The sequence below is a fragment of the Cupressus sempervirens genome, chromosome 2 (genome assembly GCF_028749045.1).
Source record: "Cupressus sempervirens isolate cs-2001-9-10 chromosome 2, ASM2874904v1, whole genome shotgun sequence".
NCBI lineage: Eukaryota > Viridiplantae > Streptophyta > Pinopsida > Cupressales > Cupressaceae > Cupressus > Cupressus sempervirens.
Window position 1 is genome coordinate 285,298,990 of NC_143119.1, and position 24,283 is coordinate 285,323,272.

At 37.3% G+C, this 24,283-nt stretch overlaps 2 protein-coding genes across 7 annotated transcripts in view; both read left to right on the forward strand.

Moving 5' to 3' along the window:
• LOC149572176 (AIG2-like (avirulence induced gene) family protein) overlaps positions 1 to 24,283 on the forward strand; it is a 218,136-nt gene that overhangs the window by 105,994 nt on the left and 87,859 nt on the right. For 2 of the 4 annotated variants that reach the window (XM_089813439.1, XM_089813440.1), the window contains exon 3: positions 8,948 to 9,040. The exons of the other annotated variants lie outside the window; for them this stretch is intronic. In XM_089813439.1, coding sequence (XP_089669565.1) covers positions 8,948 to 9,040 — 93 coding nt within the window. The remainder of the gene's footprint in view (positions 1 to 8,947; positions 9,041 to 24,283) is intronic. 4 annotated transcript variants of the gene reach the window in all.
• On the forward strand, positions 18,358 to 20,417 carry LOC149572177 (uncharacterized). Of its 3 annotated transcripts, none has more exons than XM_089813437.1 (3): positions 18,358 to 18,819; positions 19,010 to 19,658; positions 19,781 to 20,417. In XM_089813437.1, the coding sequence occupies exons 2-3, from the start codon at positions 19,042 to 19,044 to the stop codon at positions 20,238 to 20,240; spliced, it is 1,077 nt and encodes a 358-aa protein (XP_089669563.1). In that variant the 5' UTR covers positions 18,358 to 18,819; positions 19,010 to 19,041; the 3' UTR covers positions 20,241 to 20,417. The 3 variants fall into 3 exon arrangements, with proteins under 3 accessions (XP_089669563.1, XP_089669564.1, XP_089669562.1); XM_089813438.1 differs by having other exon boundaries at positions 19,013 to 19,658; XM_089813436.1 differs by having other exon boundaries at positions 18,358 to 19,658.

A 24,283-nucleotide genomic window follows, 5' to 3' on the forward strand; every position in this document is an offset into this window, starting at 1 on the left:
TCCCCTAGTAAATCTAAAACTTCAAGTGGTATTTCACTACTACCTTCTTTATCTTTCCTAGGAATCAAAGCATAGCACATATGCTGATGTTTTATGCCATCTAAAAACTTCCTTTCATCAACAAGACAAATCCTAGCACTGCTACATACCTTTTCACCTTCCTTTTTCATGGGCTTCAATTTGTGGCGAACTCCATCCTTTGTCAGAGAGTACGTGTTTACATGTCCATCATGTACTGCATGTCTATCAAACTGCTATAGTCTACCCAACAATAGATGACAAACATCCATCGAAATAACATCACAGAGAACTTCATTATGGTAACTCCCAATTTTGAATTTCACTAAACATTGTTCACTTACCAGGACCTTATGATCATTTTTTACCCAAGCAATCCGATAGGGCTAGGGATGTTTCTCCCTCTTGAGCTTCAGCTTAGAGACCATCTCTTCTGATACCAAGTTATTAGTGTTACCACCATCAATGATCACGTCACAACATTATCCTCACACTTGCATCTGGTACGGAACAAACTCCTTCGTTGTCCTGGTTCAATCTCACCACTTAGTAGGACTCTTTCATTTACCAAGGTCTCTCCTCTTTCTGCATCCTTTGAATGTGATGATTGTGCATCTTCATCCACATGAGCAACCCTAGCTTGGCCCTCAGCTCTCCTATTTGTCCTTCCTTGTCGTTGAGGGCATTCAAAGGCACGATGACTTTCTTCATTGCAATGGAAATAGGTACCACGGAAGCCGCCTCTTCCTTGTCCACGTCCTCTACCTCTTCCGCTTTGATTTCCAAAGTCTTGATCATGGGAGCGGTTGAAACCCTCATTCCTCTGGTTCCTGCTAGTACCCACATCTTCATTTTTCTTTTGGGTTTCATTGCGGCCTCCAGATGATCTACCGCTTCCCCTTCCTCCTTGACCGCGCCCTCTTTGTCTTCCTTCAAACCTTTTATTCAGCTTCTCTTCAACTCGTAGGGAAAACTGGTATGCCTCTTCAACGTTGGTCATTCTTACCAGACTTAATTCCTCCTGGATGCTAGGTTGCAACCCATTGATATAACGAGCAACTTTCTCCTTATTTGCTTCTGCATGCCCCATTCTAATCAAGAGTCGGTAAAATTCCTCTGTATATTCTTGGACTGATCTTCCTGCTTGCTTTAACCCATGCATCTTCTTAAACAAATCAAGTTCGTAGTCCACAGGAATGAACTGCTTCATCAATTTGTCCACCATGCGATCCCATCTTGTGATCTTCTCCTTTCCTCTTCTATTTCTTTCCAATTGAACCTCTTGCTACTAGATTTTGGCATGGCCTTTGCAAACTTAACCCTATCTGGGTCCATGATATCCTCGTAGTCAAAGTATTTTTCCAGTTCATTGATCCAATCGATCAACTCATCTGGTTTCGGATTTCCTGAAAATACACCCACTTCAATTGTGGGTCTTTTCCCAAACTTAGTAATGGCCCTAAAAAGCCTTTCCTTTGCATGATTCAGAACTTCCCCGTCAAATTCCCCTTCTGGTCCAACTTCATCTTCTTCGTTGTCATCTTCACTTTCATCACCTGCGGCCACAGTTGCTCCTCTACGGAGCTCCTCTTGCAATGCCTGTACCTGCCTTTGGAGGGCTCTAACCTCCTCAGGATTAATAGCTCTGGCCCTTCCGCCACGCTCTCTTCGTGGAGGCATCTTCTAACTCGAACCCACAAGCACACAGTCCTGGTGCAAATTGCCTCACAGTCGGCGCTCTGTCTATACACTCAGGAAAACCTGCTCTGATACCACTTGATGGGGACACAACCCAAAAACAGAATGGACACAACAGGAAAAGGGAAATTGTATTAACCGAAAAATAAGCTAGTACATTCAGTACAGAGAAAATAAACTTCAAAACATGCCCTAAGGGCTTACAATAGCATAGATGTGGAGATAATTTCTCCTTTCAGTACCTCCTCTCAAACTCCACTCCGAACTGCCTTTTACAATGCCAGAAATCTCCTTAAATAGACCCCAGAGGGTTAAGGACTAGGAGTACATTCTAGAAAGTGCTAGTAGGCATCCACCGACCAAATAGAAGGCTCCAGAAGCTGCGTTAGAAGTCGGCGCAAATGTAGAAGAATCCAGAAACGGTAACCGAACTTCCGGGAGGCATAACTTTTGAACCGTAGCTCCGATTGACGAACCGTTTACATTTCCGGAAAGCTCTCGAAGCGCTCTATAGCCCTATGGACCAGCTTCACTCGTCCCCCATTTTTCGGTCCTTTTCGAGGTCATTTAATGCCCCTAACCTGACTTTGAAGCATTCTTAGGAGGTCTCCACAATTCGAAAAACTGCAATAACTTTCAAACCGTGGGGCCTTTTGACCTGATTCTTTTTCTGGAATGCTCTAAATTACAATTACATTCATCTAGCCAATTTACACCTCCTAGTTCACCAAAATGATGGCTCAATTACATACTCCTATTTTTTCGAAATTTACACGAACACTGATAGTGGAATTGTGAGAGTTGGAACCTTTATTTGGCCCAAATGGGTATCCAAAAATGAAAACACATGAAACAGAAACTAAGTCTAAGTATATTTTTTTGGGTGACACAGGATTGCCCTTATACCTTTGGATGCTTCTGCATGAAGTATCATGGTGGTATGTCAATCTCACATTCGTTTCTTCCTGCGATTCACACTGGACTGACATGTTTTAATGTTGGCTGTACAGTTTCATGTGGAGATATATGAATTTTCTTGAGGCCATGCCTTATACATGTACCATACATTGTGGGAGGGCATGTGAGCTAAAGATCAAGTCACCTATATTTTTGAGCTCATCTCACCTTGCTTGGAAGTACTTTGACCAATTGATGACATTCTATGCATCTTGGCATTGGACTTATGTATTTTGCATGACCTTTCAGTGCCCGTGGAGCCAATTTACTTGTTATCTATTCCTTGGTGGTATGCTTGGGGTGTGTTAGATACAGTTTGAATTCCAATTTGATGATTGATTGTTTTCAATCTAATCTCTACATGCACACACTATTTTGTCCCTAAAAACTATCTCTTGAGAGCTTATAAAATGAATGCATTGAATTCATAAGGTGTTACTAAATTAAAATATTTCTTGCAAAAAATTAGAAGAGAATTTTTGAATCAATTTTTCAGACCATGGAGTTCTAATCTGAAATGTTGATTTATAAATTGTTACTTAGTCTTTCTATATAAATATTATAGTTTAGTAACAATAGATTGTGAAAACTTACTTCTCATACATAACTTTTTAATAAAATTTGATCCCAGACTTATGCTGTAGAGATTGTTTTTCGAAATTTGAAGTCAAGTTATTGTGTTTTTTGAGAAATTTGAAGGGAGTAATGGTGAAGGTTTATGTTGAACAGTGCTGTTGTGAAGTTTTCACATCATCGCCCCAACATTTTTGGGGACCCCCTTTTTTTATCGCCTTGGCAATAATTTTTTGAAGTTGTCCAAAAATTTCAGATTTTAGAAAATTTTATGCCTTGGACGCATTCGGGTCAAGAGGGAGGAGGTTAAATTTATTTTCCACCTAATCTTAACTTGATTTTTTGGAATGAGCAATTTTATCCTTAGGCCGAACAAATTTCAAAGAACAACACTTGGCAATATAAAATTGTAAATTTTGTACTTAGACGGATTTTTGAAAATTGGATATAATTGTATAAACCTGACTAATTTTCAAAAAATGAAATTTTTGTTAGATTTGGTCTTTTGGAAAATCTTGAATTTTTTGGTGAAAAAGAAATTTTGATAGTGAAAGTGAAAATGGAAAAAATCGATTTTAAGTGCCAAGAAAAGGGATTAATTCGGTTAGAAAAATTGGAATTGTTTGCAAAATGAAATTGGAAAAATTGCATTAATTTTTGGTTGAAATATTGCCTAGAAGATGTTTAAATGTTGAAAGAAATTGGTGAATTAAAGTTGAAAATCGATTTTGGCTAGCTAGAGTTGATTTTAATGATATTTTAATTACCAACACGCTTTAAATGATAATTTTCAGCATCTCCTAGGTTTTCCTAATTTTATTTTGCAATTTTTGGACCTAACTGGTAATTAAAAGTGCAAATTTCAATAAGGCAAAATTAATTTTCTAACTTGGCATTTAAATCTGGGCCAGAATTGTGCACTGATTAAATTTTTCTCTCCTTTAGGTGCAAGTCGGCCAGCTTGGAGGATTAATGAAATGTTGGTATAAGAGAGGCTTCCCCCTCTTTCATTTCTCATTCCATCTTCCTCCTCATGTGTTGGGCGAAATTTGTGGAGAGGCAATTTCCAGCCTAAGTGATTTTCTTCTTGGAGCAGATTTTCCTTGCTTGGAGGCATTTTTTTCTTCTTCCATCTTGGGCGAATTTCTGCCCTAGGTGATTTTGAGGCAAATTCAGATTTTTCTTGCTTGGGCAAATTTTGTGGAGTCCTATTTTTAGTCGAATTTTGTGGAGGCCTGATTTTTCTTTTCTTGCAAAGGGGCTGCAATTTTATATCAGATCTCTTCATGGGCAGCAAGCTAGGGTTTTGAGGCATGTGTTAGCATCTAGGGTTTTGGCACCTCCATTGTGGACTGTTTTGGGCAGCATTTGATTCATTTTCAGATCTGATCCTTTGGCGTCAATTCCAGTCTTCATAAGGCGGCAAAATCCATCACATTTGAGCACCTCCATTTTGGGCAATTTGCATGTGCATGTTAGGGTTTTATTGGCGGTAACTTCTAGGGCATTTTTGATAGAATTTGGATAGTGTTTTGGAGGTCTGATTTATATCATTTATGACAAATTTGAGGGGCTGATTTGAAAAGTTTTATTGCAGCACTTCATGCCCTAGCTGGGTCATAACCAAACTCTAGCAATTTTTATTGACATCTTCTACTATTGGCAACTTTTTTGAAGGATATTGAAGGCAGATTTGAGAACATTGTTTTGTGCCCTAGATCAAGTATTTCAATGACAATTTCCAGAATTTGATCAAGTCTGATTTGGACAACATAAGGGCAGATTTTCACACATTTTGGTGCCCTAGACAAGGAGTTTTAATAAGCATTTTCAGTATTTGCATAAGGTGGACAGAATTCCAAGCTCTTATTTCACTTGCCATGACTTCACATTCTTGCTTTTAGGACTAAATTTTCACAGGCCGGACAAATTTCCAAAGGTGTTCTTTATTGGTAGAAGGACGAACTTCATTTTGTGTTTGGAGGCCGCTCTAAGGGCAAGGTTGTTTCTCTCTTGTTCTTGCTTGCTTTCATTCCTCTTCTCTTGCTTGTACTTTTCATCCACCACTTCATCATCCCATTGATAGGTTGGAGTTGGGAGATATAAGTGTAGTTTTCATGATAGGTCACTTGGAGAGACAGAAATAAGCTAGACCACCCTAGGTATTGGAGAGGGAGTCATACATCCTAAGGCACAAAGAGACAAAAATAAGTAGTAGTCCCACCCATATGTTGAAGATTGGAGACTGATAAGTGTAGTGATAGGATTTGGCGAGGTAGAAATAAGTTAGAATCCATTGATAGAAAGAAGGTTGGAGATCGATAAGAATAGTCCATATCACTTAGAACGAAGGGGCAGAAATAAGTGTTTAGGATGGTAGATGTTAGTGCAAGCAAGAACCCAAGAGGAACGTATACCAAAAAGACAAGGAAGACATGATGTCAAAGACTGCCTTCTTGAAATTGAAGTAAGTCTGTGACACCAATAGTGGCACTATAAACATGATATAGTTGAGAGACAAACGATGGATCAAGCCGCCAAGTTCCACCAGGATAATCAAGATCCCTACTTCACTCTCCTAAAACAAAATTGGGTGCATGAAGGCAAAAAGGGAGTCGAGTCACCAAGGCGTCAAGGTTCACCCGATCAGACTTCAAATTAGAGTATGGCGACCTCATTGTGCTACTCAATTGAGTCATGGGCGTCTCACTAGGTATGCAATTTGAGAATTGGATGTATTACTTTATTGATGAAATTGTAAGTGGAAAGGGAAAGTTTGATTGGGCTAGAATTATAAGTGAAAATCTAGAATTACAACTTAGGGCAATGCAAAACTAGAAGCAATTCCATATGGGGTCCTAGCGCTTCTATTTGATTGCAAGCCGGCAAAGGTTTAAGTGCAAGCTTTGGTGAAGAATGAAATCAAGTGAAGGGCGAATTTGATTGAAGATTGATATTCAAGAAGCCCCGCAATTTCAAGAAAGAGTGGATTAGTAGAAGAGATTTGAAAATATTTGAGGCTAGGTAAGGCTTGGCTATTCGTGCAAGCTAGCTTGGTTGGATTTGAATGGGAAGGTCTGAAGACCAGGAAGGTTAAGGAAGGCAAGGATAATGGGGGAGGTTAGGTTCGATTTCAAGGTAGTGGCCAAGAGCAAGGCTCTCAAGTTGTAAAGAAGTTCACATCCAGGGAAAGCATCGAGGCCAAGGCAAGATTACCCCAAGTGCATGAAGACCTCATCCTTTCAGGGTTAGGACATCAAGTACAAGCAAGTTCGAGTGATGATGAGAAAGTTTCTAAGGACAAGCTCAAGCATCCAAGGCTTCACCTTATCTCAAGGATTGAATAAATTTATAAGATAAGGTTGATGAGGTGGCACTTTCATGTGCATGCAATCAAATCATGCCAACTGTCCTATGTTCTTATTGGTTGACAAATTATTGTAATTTTCTCATTGGCCCACAAAGTTGGTGCCCTCATGTAATTGGTTGAATAATGGTAACCCTAATTAGGGTTTGTAAGATATAATCTTGGCCCTTGATTTTGCCTCTTAATTTGGCCATTCATTGTAATTTGGAGCCTCTATATAAGGCCATTTTGCTCTCATTTGCAAGGGAGTTATGTTGGAGAATTGTTGCCAAAATACTATCAAAATTGTTCTCTATTCATTGTTGTGGCTTGCATGGTGGATATACATGATCATTTTGGTGTATTGCATGGTTCTTCTCATCTCTCAAATTAAAGTAGGATTTCATTTCATGTTGTTAGAGTAGAAGTAGATGGCTAATTGTATGGTGATGTGAGTGAATGTTTGATAGGGACCTATATACTAGGCCACAAGCATCCTAGCGGCTTGTTAGGAAGCCTTGTGAGGTAATCTAGTCCAATTGCTCCTAAGCTCTACTTGCATATCATCTTTCCGCTTGTACCTCAAGTTGGGTTGGAAGATAGGTGTCAGTGTGAAAATCCTGAGAGTATCCCATAGAATCATTGCACCAATGGAGGTAGCTTTCATTTGGTTAGATCCCCGTCCATTTCCTAATTTCTCCATCCATAGTAGTAGTAGAGCAATAAGTATTTTGTGGTAGGAGTAGTTGAAAGTGAAAGTGATCAAGTAGAAAAGAACAAGTCAAGCAAGCGAAGTACCACCAAGTTACCTTTGAGTGAATAACGTAAGCCCGCCTACGTGATTACCAACAAATCACATTGATATACTTGGTTTCCACAGGTGTAAGGAACATTGGAGTTTTGCTTATGTCCGCATAAGTATTAACTTTTCAAGAGAGGAATTGTGTGTTTCATACTCCGTATCAGATATTCAATTGCTATATGTTATGTAGTGGTAAAAAACTGACATCAACAAGTGCATTGACACTTTTCTTTTCTCTTAGCAGTAGCTTTGCATGCCTTGAACTGGTGATTATTTTTCTATCTTTCATTCTATCTCTTATTGTTAGAATTTGTTTCTGTGTTTCATCATTTCTCGTTGTTGAGGTGAGTTTTCTTGTGTCCACCGTGATTGACAGTAAGGGCTTGTTCTATTCATATTATTGTTTAAATGCAAATATAGAAAAGCCTTCTTGTGAGATGACCACTTTCAAGTCTTGTGGTCAAGGTCAGAGATAAAAGGAAAGGCCAAATTTGATTGACAATAAGGGCTTGTTCTGTTCATATTATTTTTTAGATGCAAATATTGAAAAGCCTTCTTGTGAGATGAGTACTTTCAAGTCTCGTCGTCAAGGTCAGAGATAAAAGGAAAGTCCAAATTTATCTTTCTGCAAAACCCCAACGCATAAAACTATACATTGTGCATAAGTAAAGCTTGTTTGTTGTTTTAGGTTTTAGGAGTAATTTAGATCTCAACGAGCTTGCTTTGCTTATTTTAAGAGAGGTTTTCCTCACACACTTCCATGTTGAGGTGTCCTAGAAAGAATAAATTGAAACACATTCTACCCTTACAAACATCTAGAATCATAGACATTGACACAATGCTTGATTTTTTGTGTCAAGTAGAAGATGAACCTTGGAAATGATGAATATGTACATTTCTAGAATGCTCACTCAAGAGTCTTTTTTATCAAATTTGTTCTGCAGTTTTTTCTAAGCGAGGCACCATTGGGAAAGACATGAGGAATTGTTCTAACTGATGCACTTTTGGGTAGCTTATAAGGGAATTTAATTTTCTTTGACAAGATTGAATGACTACTGATGATAACTATTCTTTACATATTAACTTCTTTAGCATGATAGTGTTATGTCTCTATGCTTTTATAAACTTTTTTATATTCACATTTTTGGTTTTAGTTATTTTTGGGGATGTTTATAAATGGAAACACTCATATGAGATATTAATAAGTATGTATATGTTTACTTTGCCTATTTAATGTGTTATTTTTGGTCACTTATGTGGATGGTGTTTTTTTCTTTGTCATCTTTTATATCGACCTTAGTTGCCTTATAGACTGTCTAGATATATACTTAATTTTTTAAATATATATTTGTTATTCTCCCGTTCTATTCTTGTCGATGACCATTATTTAAACATGCATAAAATTTGGCTTTCGGTTACTGAATAGATCAATGCATATATCATTGGATGGTGTTCAGGTTATAGCTATGAATTGTTCTCTATTATGCTTTCTTTCTAAAGTTTCTGGTTGTACTTAGTGAACATAGTTGAGTGATGTTTTTGTCACTTGACAGGTTCTTCTCAACTTGGCAGATGATGAGTTAGATATTCTTGACATGTTTGAAGATGTTGATTACAGGAGGACATTAGAGGATGTTATTGTGTTGGTAAGTTCTGAGGGTTTGAAAATAATTTGCTTGGTATCTTTTTGTCTTTGGGAGGCCATTCAAGTGAATGCTAAATAACTAGTAGATTGTGATACTTGTGTAAGTCCTCATTTAATGTCATTTTAAAAGTGATTTAAATATGTTATCAAATTTCTAAAATAACTGTAAGTAAAATTATTTGTAATGATTGGGCTTGATAATTACATTTTGTTGATTATTAGTATAACATTGCTTATTTGGAAACAATGTTTTTTTTGAAGATCAAGATTGGCGAAGTTCAAAGAAAGGCAGCTACAAATGAATCTTCCCAATTCCAACACCTAGATTGGGAGAGCTTAAAACAAACATGGGAAATGCATTATATGATGTATGATGCTCTGTCAAAACCTCCCATTCCAACTCACAAGAAACAATATCTCTAGCATACTTTGCATTACCAATTTCAACAAAGAACCTCCAATTTTAGCTTGGCTATTAGTTGTGGCCATAAATATTAATTAAATGTTTGCCTTTATTATTAATTTTATTCAACCTACAACATTTTAAAACCTCTTTTTGGATGATGCTAGATAGCTTGCCAACCATGGATTCTCTTCCATCAGTTTTAGATAGAATTGGCTATTCATCTATAGGACCAGTATTCGAATGGTGGCTATTAACCGACATACATGTTGTTGCCTCCACTTGAGTGATCATCTTTTGTGTAATGCCCCCTCTTGGGACTGGACTTAATTTATGTTCGTTTTTGGTGATCGCTGCAAATGTATTTGCATTGCCTCTTATGGTGTATCTTTTCCAGTGGCAGCGATATCACTCTTATTTATATTAAGGAAGAGACATGGCGACACATGTCTCCTCATGAGACATGTCTATCCATTATTATCAAATTAATATAATATCAAATTATTATTTAATTATATAATATCTCATATATTTAATTATATATATATATATATATCTCACACATGTATATTTCTGCACTTTAGTCTCATAGTTTATTCAATTGAAGCTACCAAACATCAACACTCCCTCTTAGCTAGGGAGAATAAACACATGACTATATATTACCTCAATGTAAAATAAAGATATTGGGAGTAATGGCCTCCTGAATGTCAACTCATTTGACATTCACCACGTACTCTTTGAGCAATGGCCTCCTGAATCTTGAGTTGCAAGATATTCACCAAGTACTATGAGTAATGGCCTCTTGAATGTCAGCTTATTTGATATTCACCAAGTACTTTGTGTCATGAGCATCAATTTTCATAACATTCACCATGTACTCAAAATGTTCATAAGGTATGTGCATGTGCATTCTCATAATGCTTACCCTATGAACATCCGCCATACAAAGTATAATCTATCATGGTTTGCATAGACGTTGTAAGATATCCATCCAAATAGAAAATTAAGTTATTGTAAGATTGTTACCTTTCAATAACTTCTACAAATACAAGTGATAATCATTTGGAAGTCATCACTTCTTCATGATGTACACAGGGGGTAGGCCATAAAAACCATGTAGTCACACACATGAACTTTCCGACTCCCTCTGAATATCAATCTTCATAACTGCTCATCCACTGTTACCTTTGAAGACATGTCAAATTCTCTCTGAGTCTAAAATCAATCTCCCTTTTCTTGCAATAACATTCTCAGAAAATATCAAGGCAAAAAACTCTTATAGTGCCTATTGAAATAAAAAATAAGAGAAAGACTACTATAATAATCAAAGACAATAATAATAATATTTGGAATAATCAAATATTCGTAATAATTATAATAGTGTAATATTATTCCTTTTAGAATAACATAATTCACTCTATGACATTCTTATTCATTACTAATTCTTTTCCTTGATTATAATTATATTTCATATATCATTCTAAATAATATTAGTAACTCACAACAATAATATTAGCAAGTCACTAATTATTAGTGACTCCCATCTAAATCATATATTATCAATGATAGATGTTGCTAATTATTTTTATTTATATATATTCACTGCTACGTACCTCCAATACTCTACCTACATTGTGGGTATCGAAGTCCTTATAGTCAGTTGTTTGACTTTTACATGGCCCCTCCTTGGCATTTACCTCGAAAGAGCCCTCATATCTCTTTTGTCCTACCATATATATTGTGCTATTCACTCTATCGAAATGTCTTATCCTCTTTCCTTTTGACTTGGTGATGACTAGGGTAGCTCACGTTCCATCTTGTAACACGTTCTGAAGCTGATGTGGCTTGTCCATCGAATCATTATTTTATTGCTATTGCCCAATTATGCATTGCACATTAAGTATCACATTTCGCTAGTAAATGGATGTTTTATAATCACTGATATCGTATTTGCCGATTGGTTATTAAGTTTGTTGATTGGACTTGGATTTTATGGTTGCTTTGATGCGAACCCTAAAGACTTCCAACTCGAGACTTTCGGTCTTTGCCATTTCCAACACCACATTTACAATGTTTGCTTCTTTTGGTTTTTTTTAACCTTTCTCTGCTCAACGTGCTCATCTACTAACACCTCAGCAAAATTATCAAATACTTTATGAGCATCCTTCATGCGGCAACAATATTCTCCCCAATTGAGAAAGGAAAGAGAGGGAATGAAATCTCCCAAAACAACAACTCCCATGAGGTGCTAACCTCAGTCACCATCTTTGAGAACAATTGCCCTCCACTCAGTTTATGGTTGGAGTAACTTTTCCCTACAAAGATTCGACACACCATGTTGAGTGTGAGAGAGTAGACAAGCTTCCTCAGATATAGAGCGCATGCCCTTCTCACTCTTCTACCATAGAGATTTCACCATGGCAGTCACCTCTTCTTCTCTTACCTATTTGAATGACTCTGTTCTCTTCATTGTCACAAGTTCGATTGTGTAGAGTTTTCTCATTGGTTGCATCAGAGTATTAATTCTTAGAAAATTTCCTGCCCGCGAGCTGCAGTCAATTTTAGACATGATTATAACAGATTCAAGATTGTTTTTCTCCTCCAGGATTTCATGGCTGCTTTGATACCATGTTGGTTTTCGGTGATCACTGCAAATGTATTTGCATTGCCTCTTATGCTACATTTTTTCAAATGACAGCGGTATTACGCTTTTTTATATTAAGGAAGAGACATGGAGAGACATGTCTCTTCGTGAGACATGTCTATCCATTATTATCTAATTAACGAGTAAGTGCAAAAACTTATGGTTACCAAAAAGAGGGTATAAGATGCCACTTTTTTGCTGAAATCAACAATTTCTGAACTTCGACGAGAATTTGAAGATAGTTACACTAAAAATTTCAAGATACGACTAAAAAAAATTTGTAGTCTTCTAAATCTAGTTTCTTAACTACTAATTTGTTTTTAAAATGGTTAAGGCCCTCAAAAAAGGGAGCCATAGAAAGCGATACTGCTATTTCAGTAAAAACATTACATAGTGCAAAGTGCGGTCCCCCTAAAATCCTAATTTGTTTTTGGAAATTTTTTAATCGCTCTGGTCAGAAGTTAGCTAACACTATGTAGTTTATCCTATATTTTTTGGGTAATTTTTGAATGTATACATGTTTTTAATGAATTTTGTAAGTGAACTCATCCCAAAAATGTGATATATTTGTGTGTTCCCCTCAAAAATCATTGAGAACTAATTAAAAACCTTTTTTTAAAAAAAAGTGTGAAGAATGGAGTCTAGTTTCTAAAAAACTAACTTGTTGCAAAATTGAACGAAGGAGCTAAAATCTAACCCGCAAATACTACACGTTGGTTTTGGAGAGCAAATGGACATACATTGAAAATAAATTATAGTTGAAAGGCTTAAAATAGTCTAAATTCAAAATAAATTATATGGTTACATAGCTAACGTAGAGATCTACAATATAATGTAACCTAATTTTATCGATATTCAAGCACGATGAAACCTGATGGAGAGCACAGAAGGAAAATCATGCATTTTTGTATGCTTGTTGGAAATCACGTTTGAGACTAGTTTGAAACGATCAAACCTTTGGGTTGGATCTGTAATGCAAATCCTTGCCTTAGGTTTGGTGAATTTGATTGCATTATGAAGCGCGTACGCACTATGTAAGCAATAGTGCGATCACCTTATAGTACATACACACTATAGGGTGTATGCATTATTGAGGACATTTACATAGCCAAAAGAGAGAGAGGGAGGTAGAAAAGGTGATAGGAAGAGGGAGGTAGCAAATGAATAGCATAAAGAGATGTAGAGAGAGGATATGAGAGAGAGAGAACATGGATAGGATAGAGAGAGGAAGAGAGAATGGATAAGATGTAGAGAGAGCTAGAGAGAGAGGATAGGATGGAGAGAGAAAGAGATGGAAAGAGATGGTGGATACGATGGAGAGAGAGATCAAGAGAGGATGGAGAGAGAGAGGGGGGGATAGAATGGAGATAGAGAGAGAGATTTCGGGTAGGATGTCCAGATTGAACGTGTCATTTCACGGGAAAAATAGATTGCATTCCCAAGTGCACTTTTCAGCACGTATGTATTCTGTCTTGCTTAACCACCTTAGTCCATTCTTTTCACCTTTGTCAACTTGATCAAAGATTGCAGGCATGGAAAGGACCGATGTTTCTTGTGGATTAGGTACCGATGACAAGGGTCCCATGGTATCTATATTTGTTGTTTTCTTAAATTTGAACCTGGCTCTGATACCGTGTTAGTTTTCTTGGATTTGTTGCAAATGTACTAGGCATTGTTATTATATTTGGTATGTATTTTCCAAATGGTAGCGACCTCTTATTTAAATTGAAAATAAGCCACGAAGAGACATGTCTATTCGTTAATTAGATAATTACTATAATAATTTTTTTAATCATTGTTATATATATTATTACACCAATTTCTCTCATATAACAATAAACTTGTATATATAAATTATCTCATTTATAATTTTATATAGGTTTATATGAAAGAAGCTACTAAACATCAACACTCTAAACATCCATAATAGTTTCAGCCTATGGAAAAACCCGCGTCTCTACATACAATAACAAAAAGATAGCAAGTTTCATTTAAAATCAGAATTATTTGATTCCTTCAACACACAATTCATACACAAATAGTATGTACACCTCCCCAAAGAAGTGTTGATTCGATATTCTCCAGCAATATAAACATATTTTGATTCAAATCCTCCATCAATAAAAGACAATTGGTTTCCTAGTGAGAAAGAAAAAGATGAATGGTTGCTATTATCCAATGTTCCTAAAGTTGCTAAATGGAGCATCTTGCAATCCGTTCGTCATGGGACCATTTTGTTAGCTCTGTTAGGTCCGGTTGGCCGGATAAATGGTTGGGGACATCTTGTTTCGCTCACCAAGCATCGGGAATGCTTTCATGCCTGGCATACCTAGGTGTCCCCAAGATGCACTAAGTCAAACCAAACAATTATTTTTGAAGGGCGATATCTTGGACCTCGTGATAGTGGAAAGTTGCTAAATGGAGCAACTTTCAATCTGTTCGTCGTGGGACCATTCTGTCAGCTCTATTAGGTCCGATTGGCTGGGTAAATGGTAGGGGACATCTGGTTTTGCTCATCGAGCATTGGGAATGCTTTCGTGCATGGCATACCTAGGTGTCCCCAAGATGCACTAAGTCAAACCAAACAATGATTTTTGAAGGGTGATATCTTGGACCTTGTGACAGTTACCAAAGTTCCGTGAAGTGCACAAGTAAGGTGTTCCCAAGGTCTAAGTGGTGTTGCTCCATTTTTTGATGGGCCTCATGGTTTGGTTTTGATGAACACGTTTCAGTTACACAAAATCTTTCCTTTTTGCATGGTGGAAAGTTGTTAAATGGAGCATCTTTCAATTCATTCGTTGTAGGACCATTCCATCAGCTCCGTTAGGTCCAGTTGGATGGGTAAGCGATATGGGACATCTCGTTTCACTCATCGAGCCTCGAGAATGCTTTCGTGCATGGCATACCTAGGTGCCCCCAAGATGCACTAAATCAAACCAAACAACAATTTTTGAAGGGCCATATCTTGGACCTCGTGATGGTTACCAAAGTTCTGTGAAGTGCACAAGTAAGGTGTTCCCATGGTCTAAGTGTGTGTAGCTCCGTTTGTTGATGGTCCTCACGGTTTGGTCTTGGTGAACACGTTTTAGTCTATAAAATCTTTTTTTTTTGCGTAGTGGAAAGTTGCTAGATGAAGCATCTTTCAATCCGTTCGTCGTTGGACAATTCCATGGTTGGCTGGGTAAACGATAGGGGACATCTCGTTTCGCTCACTGAGCATTGAGAATGCTTTCGTGCATGGCGTACCTAGGTGTCCCCAAGATGCACCAAGTCAAACCAAACAACGGTTTTGAAAGGCGATATCTTGGACCTCGTGACGATTACCAAAGTTCCGTTAAGTGCGCAAGTAAGGTGTTCCTAAGGTCTAAGTGCGTGTAGCTCCATTTTTTGATGGTCCTCATGGTTTGGTTTTGGTGAACACGTTTTAGTTGACACGAAATCTTGCTTTTTTGCGTAGTGGAAAGTTGCTAAATGGAGCATTTTTCAATCCGTTCATCGTGGGACCATTCTGTTAGCTTTGTTAGGTCCGGTTGGCTGGGTAAATGGTAGGGGACATCTCATTTCGCTCACCAAGCATCGAGAATGATTTTGTGCATGGCGTATCTAGGTTTCCCCAAGATGCACTTAGTCAAACCAAACAACAATTTTTGAAGGGCGATATCTTGGACCTCGTGACAGTTACTGAAGTTACATGAAGTGCGCAAGGTGTTCCCCAGGTCTAAGTGTGTGTAGCTTTGTTTTTTTATGGTCCTCATGGTTTGGTTTTGGCGAACACATTTTAGTTAACACAAAATCTTGCTTTTTTGCATAGTGGAAAGTTGCTAAATGAAGCATCTTCCATCCATTCGTCATGGGAACATTCCGGCAGCTCCCATGGGTGCACTTGGCCAGGTAAATGGTAGGGGATATCTAGTTTCTCTCATCGAGCATCGAGAATGATTTCGGGCATGCCGTACCTAGGTGTCCCCAAGATGTACTAGGTCAAAAATCAGCACTTTTAAGCTAAAACATCCATTTAAAGATATTTTAAAGCTAAATCAACACTTTCTTAGTTAAATGATATAATTTGTTAGTAAGGACTTAAGTGACTTAAACTGTTTCTCAAGACTTATCAACCTGCTTCTAGATATTTGAATTCACAATGTGCAATGAAAATATAGTTGAGGGCTGCCCTACTTGTCTATGTCAAGTTTAGTTTTCAATTGTGGCTGCCCTACTTCTCTATGTGAGGGTTCTACTTTCATAGGTGGCATGGCTGCCCTAATACTAAGTAGAGATCCACTTTGCTAGAAGCTTCACATAGCTTCTCTTCAACTATTGAGCTTGTAAGCATTGCACCATGACTATTGGTCATGTGGGAATATACAAAGCACGTGAACTGTTTGACAAAATGCCTTCAAAGAACATGAACTGTATGGAAGAAGAGATGACATGTTGCGAAGTGTTTGACAAATTGCTCCAAGAAAATGAGCCATGGGTAATGCATCTGAATTATTTGGTAAAATGTGAGGAGAAATGAATCAGCCTTGATGATAGAGTTAAATGTTGAAGAGTATTTATTTAATCACCTTGTTCGAAAAAAGTTTAATGACCTTCAAATTCAATTGGAAGAAATGGAACTGATCTCCCTTACTCATGTGGCTGCATAACAGTTGAATTTAAAACAAGAGAGGGACATCTACCATAGATACATGTGCAAAATATGGAATCATGCACTTCTCGATGGAAGTATCATAAGTTCATTGGTAGATGGATATGCTAAATGTGGAAGCATTAAGAGGAAAACATGTTGATTGATTGAATATAAAACAAAGCATGTGGACTATTTAACAAAATATCATGGGGTTATTAATAGAATCAACTTAACGGTGTCGAACTCTACAAACATGGACATTCAAATTATGAACTGCAAAAGAACATTATTATTGAGGAGTTAGCATGTGGTGCAAGATAGGGTCCATTGAAGCTACAAAGAAGCATCATTCTATATAGAATTTTTTTGGCATAAATTCAAGGTGGCATAAAACCATTCACATGTGAAAAACTCTAGAACATTTGAGAAAACCATACATTCAAACCATTCATGTAGCGCTAGACACAAATTTCAACAACGAATTCAGCCACCATAAAGGTTTCGAACTTTGTAAACTATTGATAACTATTGATGTCTAAATGCACAAACATCCCATAGGTCTAACACAATATGCATTATGAAATTTCTTGATTTGCCAAAACATTACATCTTAAAATTCACAATCATCAAATCTTAGCATCCAATAATACAAGCATCAAATCCAATGTGATAACAAAAACTCAAAGTTGTTGCCATAAGGTCTAATAATGTCAATAGCCAACAATCTCATCCAATGTCATATAATGTCATACATCGATAATGTGAAACATCAAAAGTGTATGTCTAATAATGTCATACATGAAATATATGTGAAAAATGACATACATCAAAAACAATATACAAAACATATGTCCAACAATGCCATATAGGTGTAAAATGTACATCCCTAGATATCTACTCTTTCTTGTTAGGGGAAGAAAACAAATCGCTGGCTGTCTTCGAAGAGGGAGATGCTGCAGATTATGGGGTCTTCCTAACACGTTTGCTAGTTCGTCGGTCTAGACTCTTCTGTAACTCGACCTGTTACAATCAAAAGTATATGTGAATCAATAACTATTATACATCAAAAATGAAATATACGTACACATAAAATAAAATATTTGCTTACCGCTAGCTGATAATCCCTCTATACATCCACCTTAGGGGCACGTGGACGATCGGGAGTAATAAGACCCGACAACAATCATCAAAGTTATCATTCGATTGTACTTATGAATATCATATCTAATTTCAATACTAACTAAATTGTAATGCAAACTCTTTCATACCTCAGTTAATGGCTCGGAACTAGCAACTGCAACAGTGACTCCCTAATCAATATATTGACAAAGATGTGGAGTCTTTCATGTCAATAGCTGAAAATGATACAACATGAGAATCGGATGCAGTTATGAAGAATACATAGTTTCTTATGCCACATTATCAATTAAAATATTTGGATACCTCTGCAAATGTAGCACCGCGTCCTTCATTGTGCGGTATTGATCCCAAAGGTGCAACATTTACCTATTGCACATGTGTGTAAATCTATTAGACATCACTTTCATAACATTCATGTGCAAAATAATGTACTATAGACATATGAAATTAAAATGCATTAGAACATGTATATACCTCTAGGGAAAATGAACCAGAGTAACGAGAATCGCCATAAAATCGCCTGAATCGGCGATTAGATTCAGCAATGGCGATTTTTTTGGAGTCGGAAATCGCCATTGCCGATTTCTTCAAGTGAATCGCCTGAATCGCCGATTCAGGCGATTCAGGCAAAAAATCGCATGAATCGCCTAGAAAAATCGGCAGGAATCGCCCGCGGCCAATAAAGTATAGAGTTGTAAAATTTTAAAAAATTGCTTGGTTTTTTTACTTTGTTTTTGACCATTTCTCTTTGTTATAACCCTAAAGGGCCTTCTATTTATTTAACATGAGTAGAAGAGAGGAAAAGTGAGAGAGAAGAAGAGAAAAGAAAAGCCATAGGTTTCTAACCGGCAAGAAGAAAGAGCACAAAAGAGATCAGCAATCCATTTGGGGAGGCCATCAATTGCATTGGGAGCATTAGGGAGCCAATCTCAACACTCCTCAACTCATTTGCAAGAGGTAAGTGCTCTTTTTTTTTTTTGCATGTTAGTGTATTATGCATTTTTTGTTAAATTTTTATAGTTTTCAAGATTTTTAGTTTAGATCTTGAATGTTCTTTATTTTTACTAAGTTGCAAACTAGGGTTTGTTGTTTTGTAGCTTTTATTAGCTTCAAACTTTGATATTTTACATATAAATTTTTATTGCAGCAGCCTTTGCTTTCATTTTTTGCAAATTCGCAATGGGTAGAAAAGATGAATGTTGGAAATATAACGAAGAGTTTCCTGGAAGAACCAAATATCAAACAAAATGTATTTTTTGTAAAGAAAAAATAACTTCTGGGGGTATTTATAGATTGAAATACCACATTGCTGCTATACCTGGACACGATGTTACAATTTGCACTCACCAAACTCTTGAGGCAAAACGCACTTGCTTAATGGCATTAGAAAAAATTGAAAAAGACAAAGCCAATAGGAAAATGCAACTTGAAGGGTTAAGGGGTATTGGCTCCCATGTTCCCGCATCCGCATCTGCAGCCGCATCCACATCTGCATCTGCATCAGCTTCTGCATCTGTAGGTTGTGTTGGAGAGGGTTCTTCTAGGCCTCCTTTTTATCCTAGTTCTTCTGCTCGTGCTGGTGCTAGTCGGTCACATACTGAGACAGAGTCCCACACCAACCTATTGCAGCCTAGAGTGCGGAAAAATAGAATGGATAGTTACTTTGTGCCCCGCACTACTCCTGGTTCCCAACCCACGCTTGAGGGCATGGGTTTGAACAAGGAAATTCATGATGCTGCCAGAAAGGAGATATGCAAATTTTGGTACTTTTGCAACATTCCATTTATTGCAGCCAGGTAATTGATTCTTTTTTCGTTGTTTTCTTTAAAGTTAAAATTAAAAGTAAAAGTAAAACTTTAATTATATTTACTTGTTTTATAATTTGAGTCTTTGACATCTAAATTTTTATTTGTGACAGGGCTCCTTATTGGCAGAACATGATAGACGCGGTTGCTATTTGTGGTCCGGGGTTTAAAGCCCCAACTGAGGCTGAGTTGAGCGGATACCTCTTGGATGAGATGGTAGAGGACATGAGGGCTGAGCTCGAGGAGAACCGAAAGGAGTGGATTGCAAAGGGTTGCACCATCATGACTCATGGTTGGACAGATAGGAGGAATAGAACACTCCTCAATTTTCTTGTATCCTGTGGAGGTTCTTCAGGCATTGGTAGACGCACACGTGCACGCACAGGCACAGGCCCTAGCGACGTTCATGAGCCCATCTTACATGCGGGAGATATGGCTCGGCAGTCCTCTAGGACCTACATTAGACGCCTTGCTACTAGGCAGACTGGATACTCAGAGGCTGAGGCTGAGGCTGCAGCCGAGCTTCAGGATGATGTTGAGGATGATGATGATGACTATGAGTCTGAGGCTTGAGCTGGAGCCTTGTTTTTATATTTTGTTTACAGATATTGATACTGAATCATTGATAGACATATGTTTCAAACTTTCATGGATCTTCATCTTAGATTCTTACATACATTTATGATTTGATGTCTTATGGATCATCTTACATACATTCTATGATTTAAATCATTGTGATCATTTGATTTCTATTTACTTCAGCTAGCCTACAATTTACATTTTAGATAACATAGTTACATATGTGATGGATTTTATGTTCCATGTTTATGTATGTTAAGTTTTAACTTCTATTTGATGATGTTATAGTGTGTTTAAGTTATATTCAATAAAGGGTGCATGAAATAAGTTTTAAATTGTTAAAATCTTTAAATTTAAAGGGTTTTTTCAAATTTGCCGATTCATTGCCGATTCATTGCCGATTCACGATTCGATTCGGCCTTGCCGATTCCGATCCGATTCCGATTCTTGTTACTTTGAAATGAACTCATCCGAAAGCCAGGTGACCCCAAATCAACATCATAATGACCACTTTGACTTTGCATATGATCATGTAATAAGCCAAATAAGTTAATTATTCATTCATTTATTAAATAAACATATTCAATTGAATCTAATTAACATGCAAATGAATATACCTCTACATGAGTGGTATTATGCCCACACTTAGAATCCAATGTGAAAGTTGATGGTCTAGCACAAAACTAATGCACATGGATAAAAGTTTTGTGTTAACCTTTGATATGATTACATTATAAACATATGTATTAATTTAAATGAATGCATTGATACATACCTGCGAAGTTGTCGACATGGTGTAAAATGAGGCCAGTGGATCAGTGCTAGTGCTAGCAACACTCTAGCCTTGAATTTCGAACAACGTCAAGACATAGTAATTTATTAGTCATTTGTGTACATATTAGATGTAATCAAAATAATTTAAAATATAATTATTTATATTTACTTGTGTATCAATCCAAATATGGCATTGAGGAAGTCATCTATCATCATCCCATTATCATCATCCTCTTTGTTGGAAGTGCCAAATGTGCATAGAGATCTACATGATGTGCCCATGTGACGAGTACTCTGACTAGGCTCATTTGCAACCAAAGGAGTGGCACACTGAATGAGGCTTTGAGTCAAAGCTCTAATAGTGCCTAGTGTATCCTTCACAACAGAAGGAACAGTAACATGCTCCAGTTGTGGCTTGCCAACAGGTGCCCTGACAACATTAGGGTCACAAAGTGCTCCCAACCTATCAAATGATGATCCCCCACCTCTACCCTGATAAGGAAGAATATCAAAATAATTGGGGATCTCCCCAAGGACAAACTCAGAATACAATTTCATCAAGAAATACTTTGGATCCTTAAGATTGTTACAAGGACGGGCATCAAACAAGATCCACCATCTGTCCCGAAGTTATTTTTAATACCTTCATGGATGCACCAATGGATGGGGAACCTTTTAGTTGTAGTTCTCAATGCATTTTGTTCTCCTAACTTTTTTAAACAAAGCACATGTCATCTTTGGTAATCGTTTTTTTTTTACATCTTCATACGACAATTTATCAGTATAATATCTTTTTTGTTCTCATTTATTATGCCATATATTCAATTGACCGCTAACAGATGCTACCCATCTTACAATGGTCTCAAGGGATTGTGCCAATTGTGCCCTACCAAGATTATTTTGAAGCAAACTTTTTAGCCTCCTAATAATTGATTCTAACTCGGTTTTCCCTCTTTCAATTTTATTCAACAAATTTTCTTGGGTCCCTGGAGGAAGTCCTTCGATTGGTGGAGGTTGTGGAAGTGGTTGTTCTTTGTTTTTTAGAGTTTTTGGGTTGATCTTGTGTGATTGGTGGATTATTCACAGGTGGATTTTCTACATTACTTGACAATTAAGCAAATACTATTTTAAAAAACTAAACAAACCGCAATCCAAATTAAAAAAAAACCATTAAAAAACACAAAATTTAACAAAAACAAGAGTTAAAATTCATACCTCTTTGACCAGTTTGGGGTTTTCGACTATGTGGAGCCATTTCTCATGCAAATTGGGGTTGAAAACACTAACCACATCGCGTTCACGCTCCTTGGAAGAGAAGAAAAATGCAAAATCACTGGACAGAAAACGAAGAGAAATGAGAAATGAGGCTCGTTTTTTTTTTTTAATAGAACTTTTTCAACAGCGCAATCACACTACTTTATTCATTAATTTTTCAAATAGCACGATCGCGCTACCTTTTCAATTTCATGAACTGCAGGCTTATCCCGCCCAAACCATAGTGCGATCACGCTATAGTGCGATCGCACTATTGCTTAGATTAGAAAAAAATGTGGCATCTTTTTGGTCCACAACTTTGTGCACTTACCCTAATATAATAACAAATGATCATTTAATTATATAATATCTCATATATCTCATATATATATATATATATATATATATATATATATATATATATATCTATATATATATATATATATATATATATAATATCTCACACACATACACATATATATTTCTGCACTTTAATCTCATAGTTTATCCAACTGAAGCTACCAAACATCAACAATTTATCCTACTTTTCTCAATTAGGGTTTAAATTGTAATGTCCCTAATAGGATTAGTCATTCACCTCATTAGATTTAACTTATCTTTAAGCCTCATGTCCAACCTTATTACTATTCGAATTCAAGATGGAATGAGTATGTGTTAACCAAGTTGACTAGATACCAACTTTGCAATGGATTCCCTTAAAGTTTACAGATCCAAGCCCCTAAACCTTTCTTGGGATGATGCCTGCAAGGCACTTGGGGTTGCTGATCCCCACCCTATCTTGGGACAAAGTTCGATTGCTTGGATTTATACAAACCCTTTGATGCAGAGTCTCACCTGATGCAGAGTCTGCAGCTAAAGACCTCCTTAAGCCTTCCAAGGCCTTTCCACAACCAGTTCTTAACACCCACACTCAAGTTTGGCAACTTACCCTTCACTCGGGTACACCCTACACATTGGGTTTATGAAGCAACTCTCCAAGGTTCTTCACTTCTCAAGCAAATTCCTTTGGAGACAGCCTAAGTGTGCCCTTAGCACTCAGATTTGACAACTTATTTGGACCTCCTAGGTCTCAAACCCTCACTTCTAGCAATTAGGCCTAATAGGCCAATTAGTCCTCCTATCTCTGTTTTTGGGCTTTAACTTGCAATTTTCCCACACACCCAGGGAAACTAATCACCATTCCCGATACCCTTTTGGCTGTTTTGTTGGATCCCAAAAGGATTTGCACTGATCTCAATCCAGCACCCCCAAACCCCACTTTCTCTCCTAGGCCTAGTTGATCAGGCTAAGCTAGGGCATCATGAAAATTTGGGACAAGATGGGTTCCCAAGACCCTAAATCCTTTAGGCTATCCCAGACAACTCCAAACAACTCAAAAACAACCTCTGGCACCCATGTTTAACTCAGATTTCAAGACTGCCTCCTTTTTACTCCTTTCCCTAGTCAAGTTTACTCATCAACTTGACCTAGGGCCGGCTTAAAAGTGCCTCAACCCTTCTCCAAACACCTTGAAACTCTGGAATCACATAGTCCAGACTCCTAACTTGCATTCCCTCCAGTTTTCAAATTTTCCACCGTGGGGTTTGCAAGTTAGGGCTCCATTAATGTAACCCACTGTTTCAAAACAGAATTCTGGACCGGTCCCAGAAAAACTTGAATAACTATTGGCTCCCTGCTCCAAATGAATTCAAACAAAAACCAAAAGATAGCTAAAACATCCCTCTACACAGAAAAGTACATTTGCATTCATGAACAATCCGTACCAGGCCGTACAATCTGTTGTCTCACCAGTTTTTCCAGAAATTTAAGGGTTTTTTTTGCATTTATTTCCTTCAAGCCTTTACACAATGATCCTTCCTCTTCCTGTCGATCACATTACAACATTTTTTAAATTCAAATATTGACTGTTGGTTCACTTTGGACTGGTGGAAACCAAAAGACACCTTTTCAAAGGTTGTTAAAACATAACAATGCAATTTGTTCCTTTC

What these genes read in the sequence shown, in the direction of transcription:
- LOC149572177 (XM_089813436.1), top strand. Translation starts at nt 19,042, where the DNA reads ATGGGTAGAAAAGATGAATGTTGGAAATATAACGAAGAGTTTCCTGGA. An exon ending in ATTCCATTTATTGCAGCCAG is followed by an intron (nt 19,659 to 19,780) that starts GTAATTGATTCT and finishes TATTTGTGACAG; the next exon opens with GGCTCCTTATTGGCAGAACA.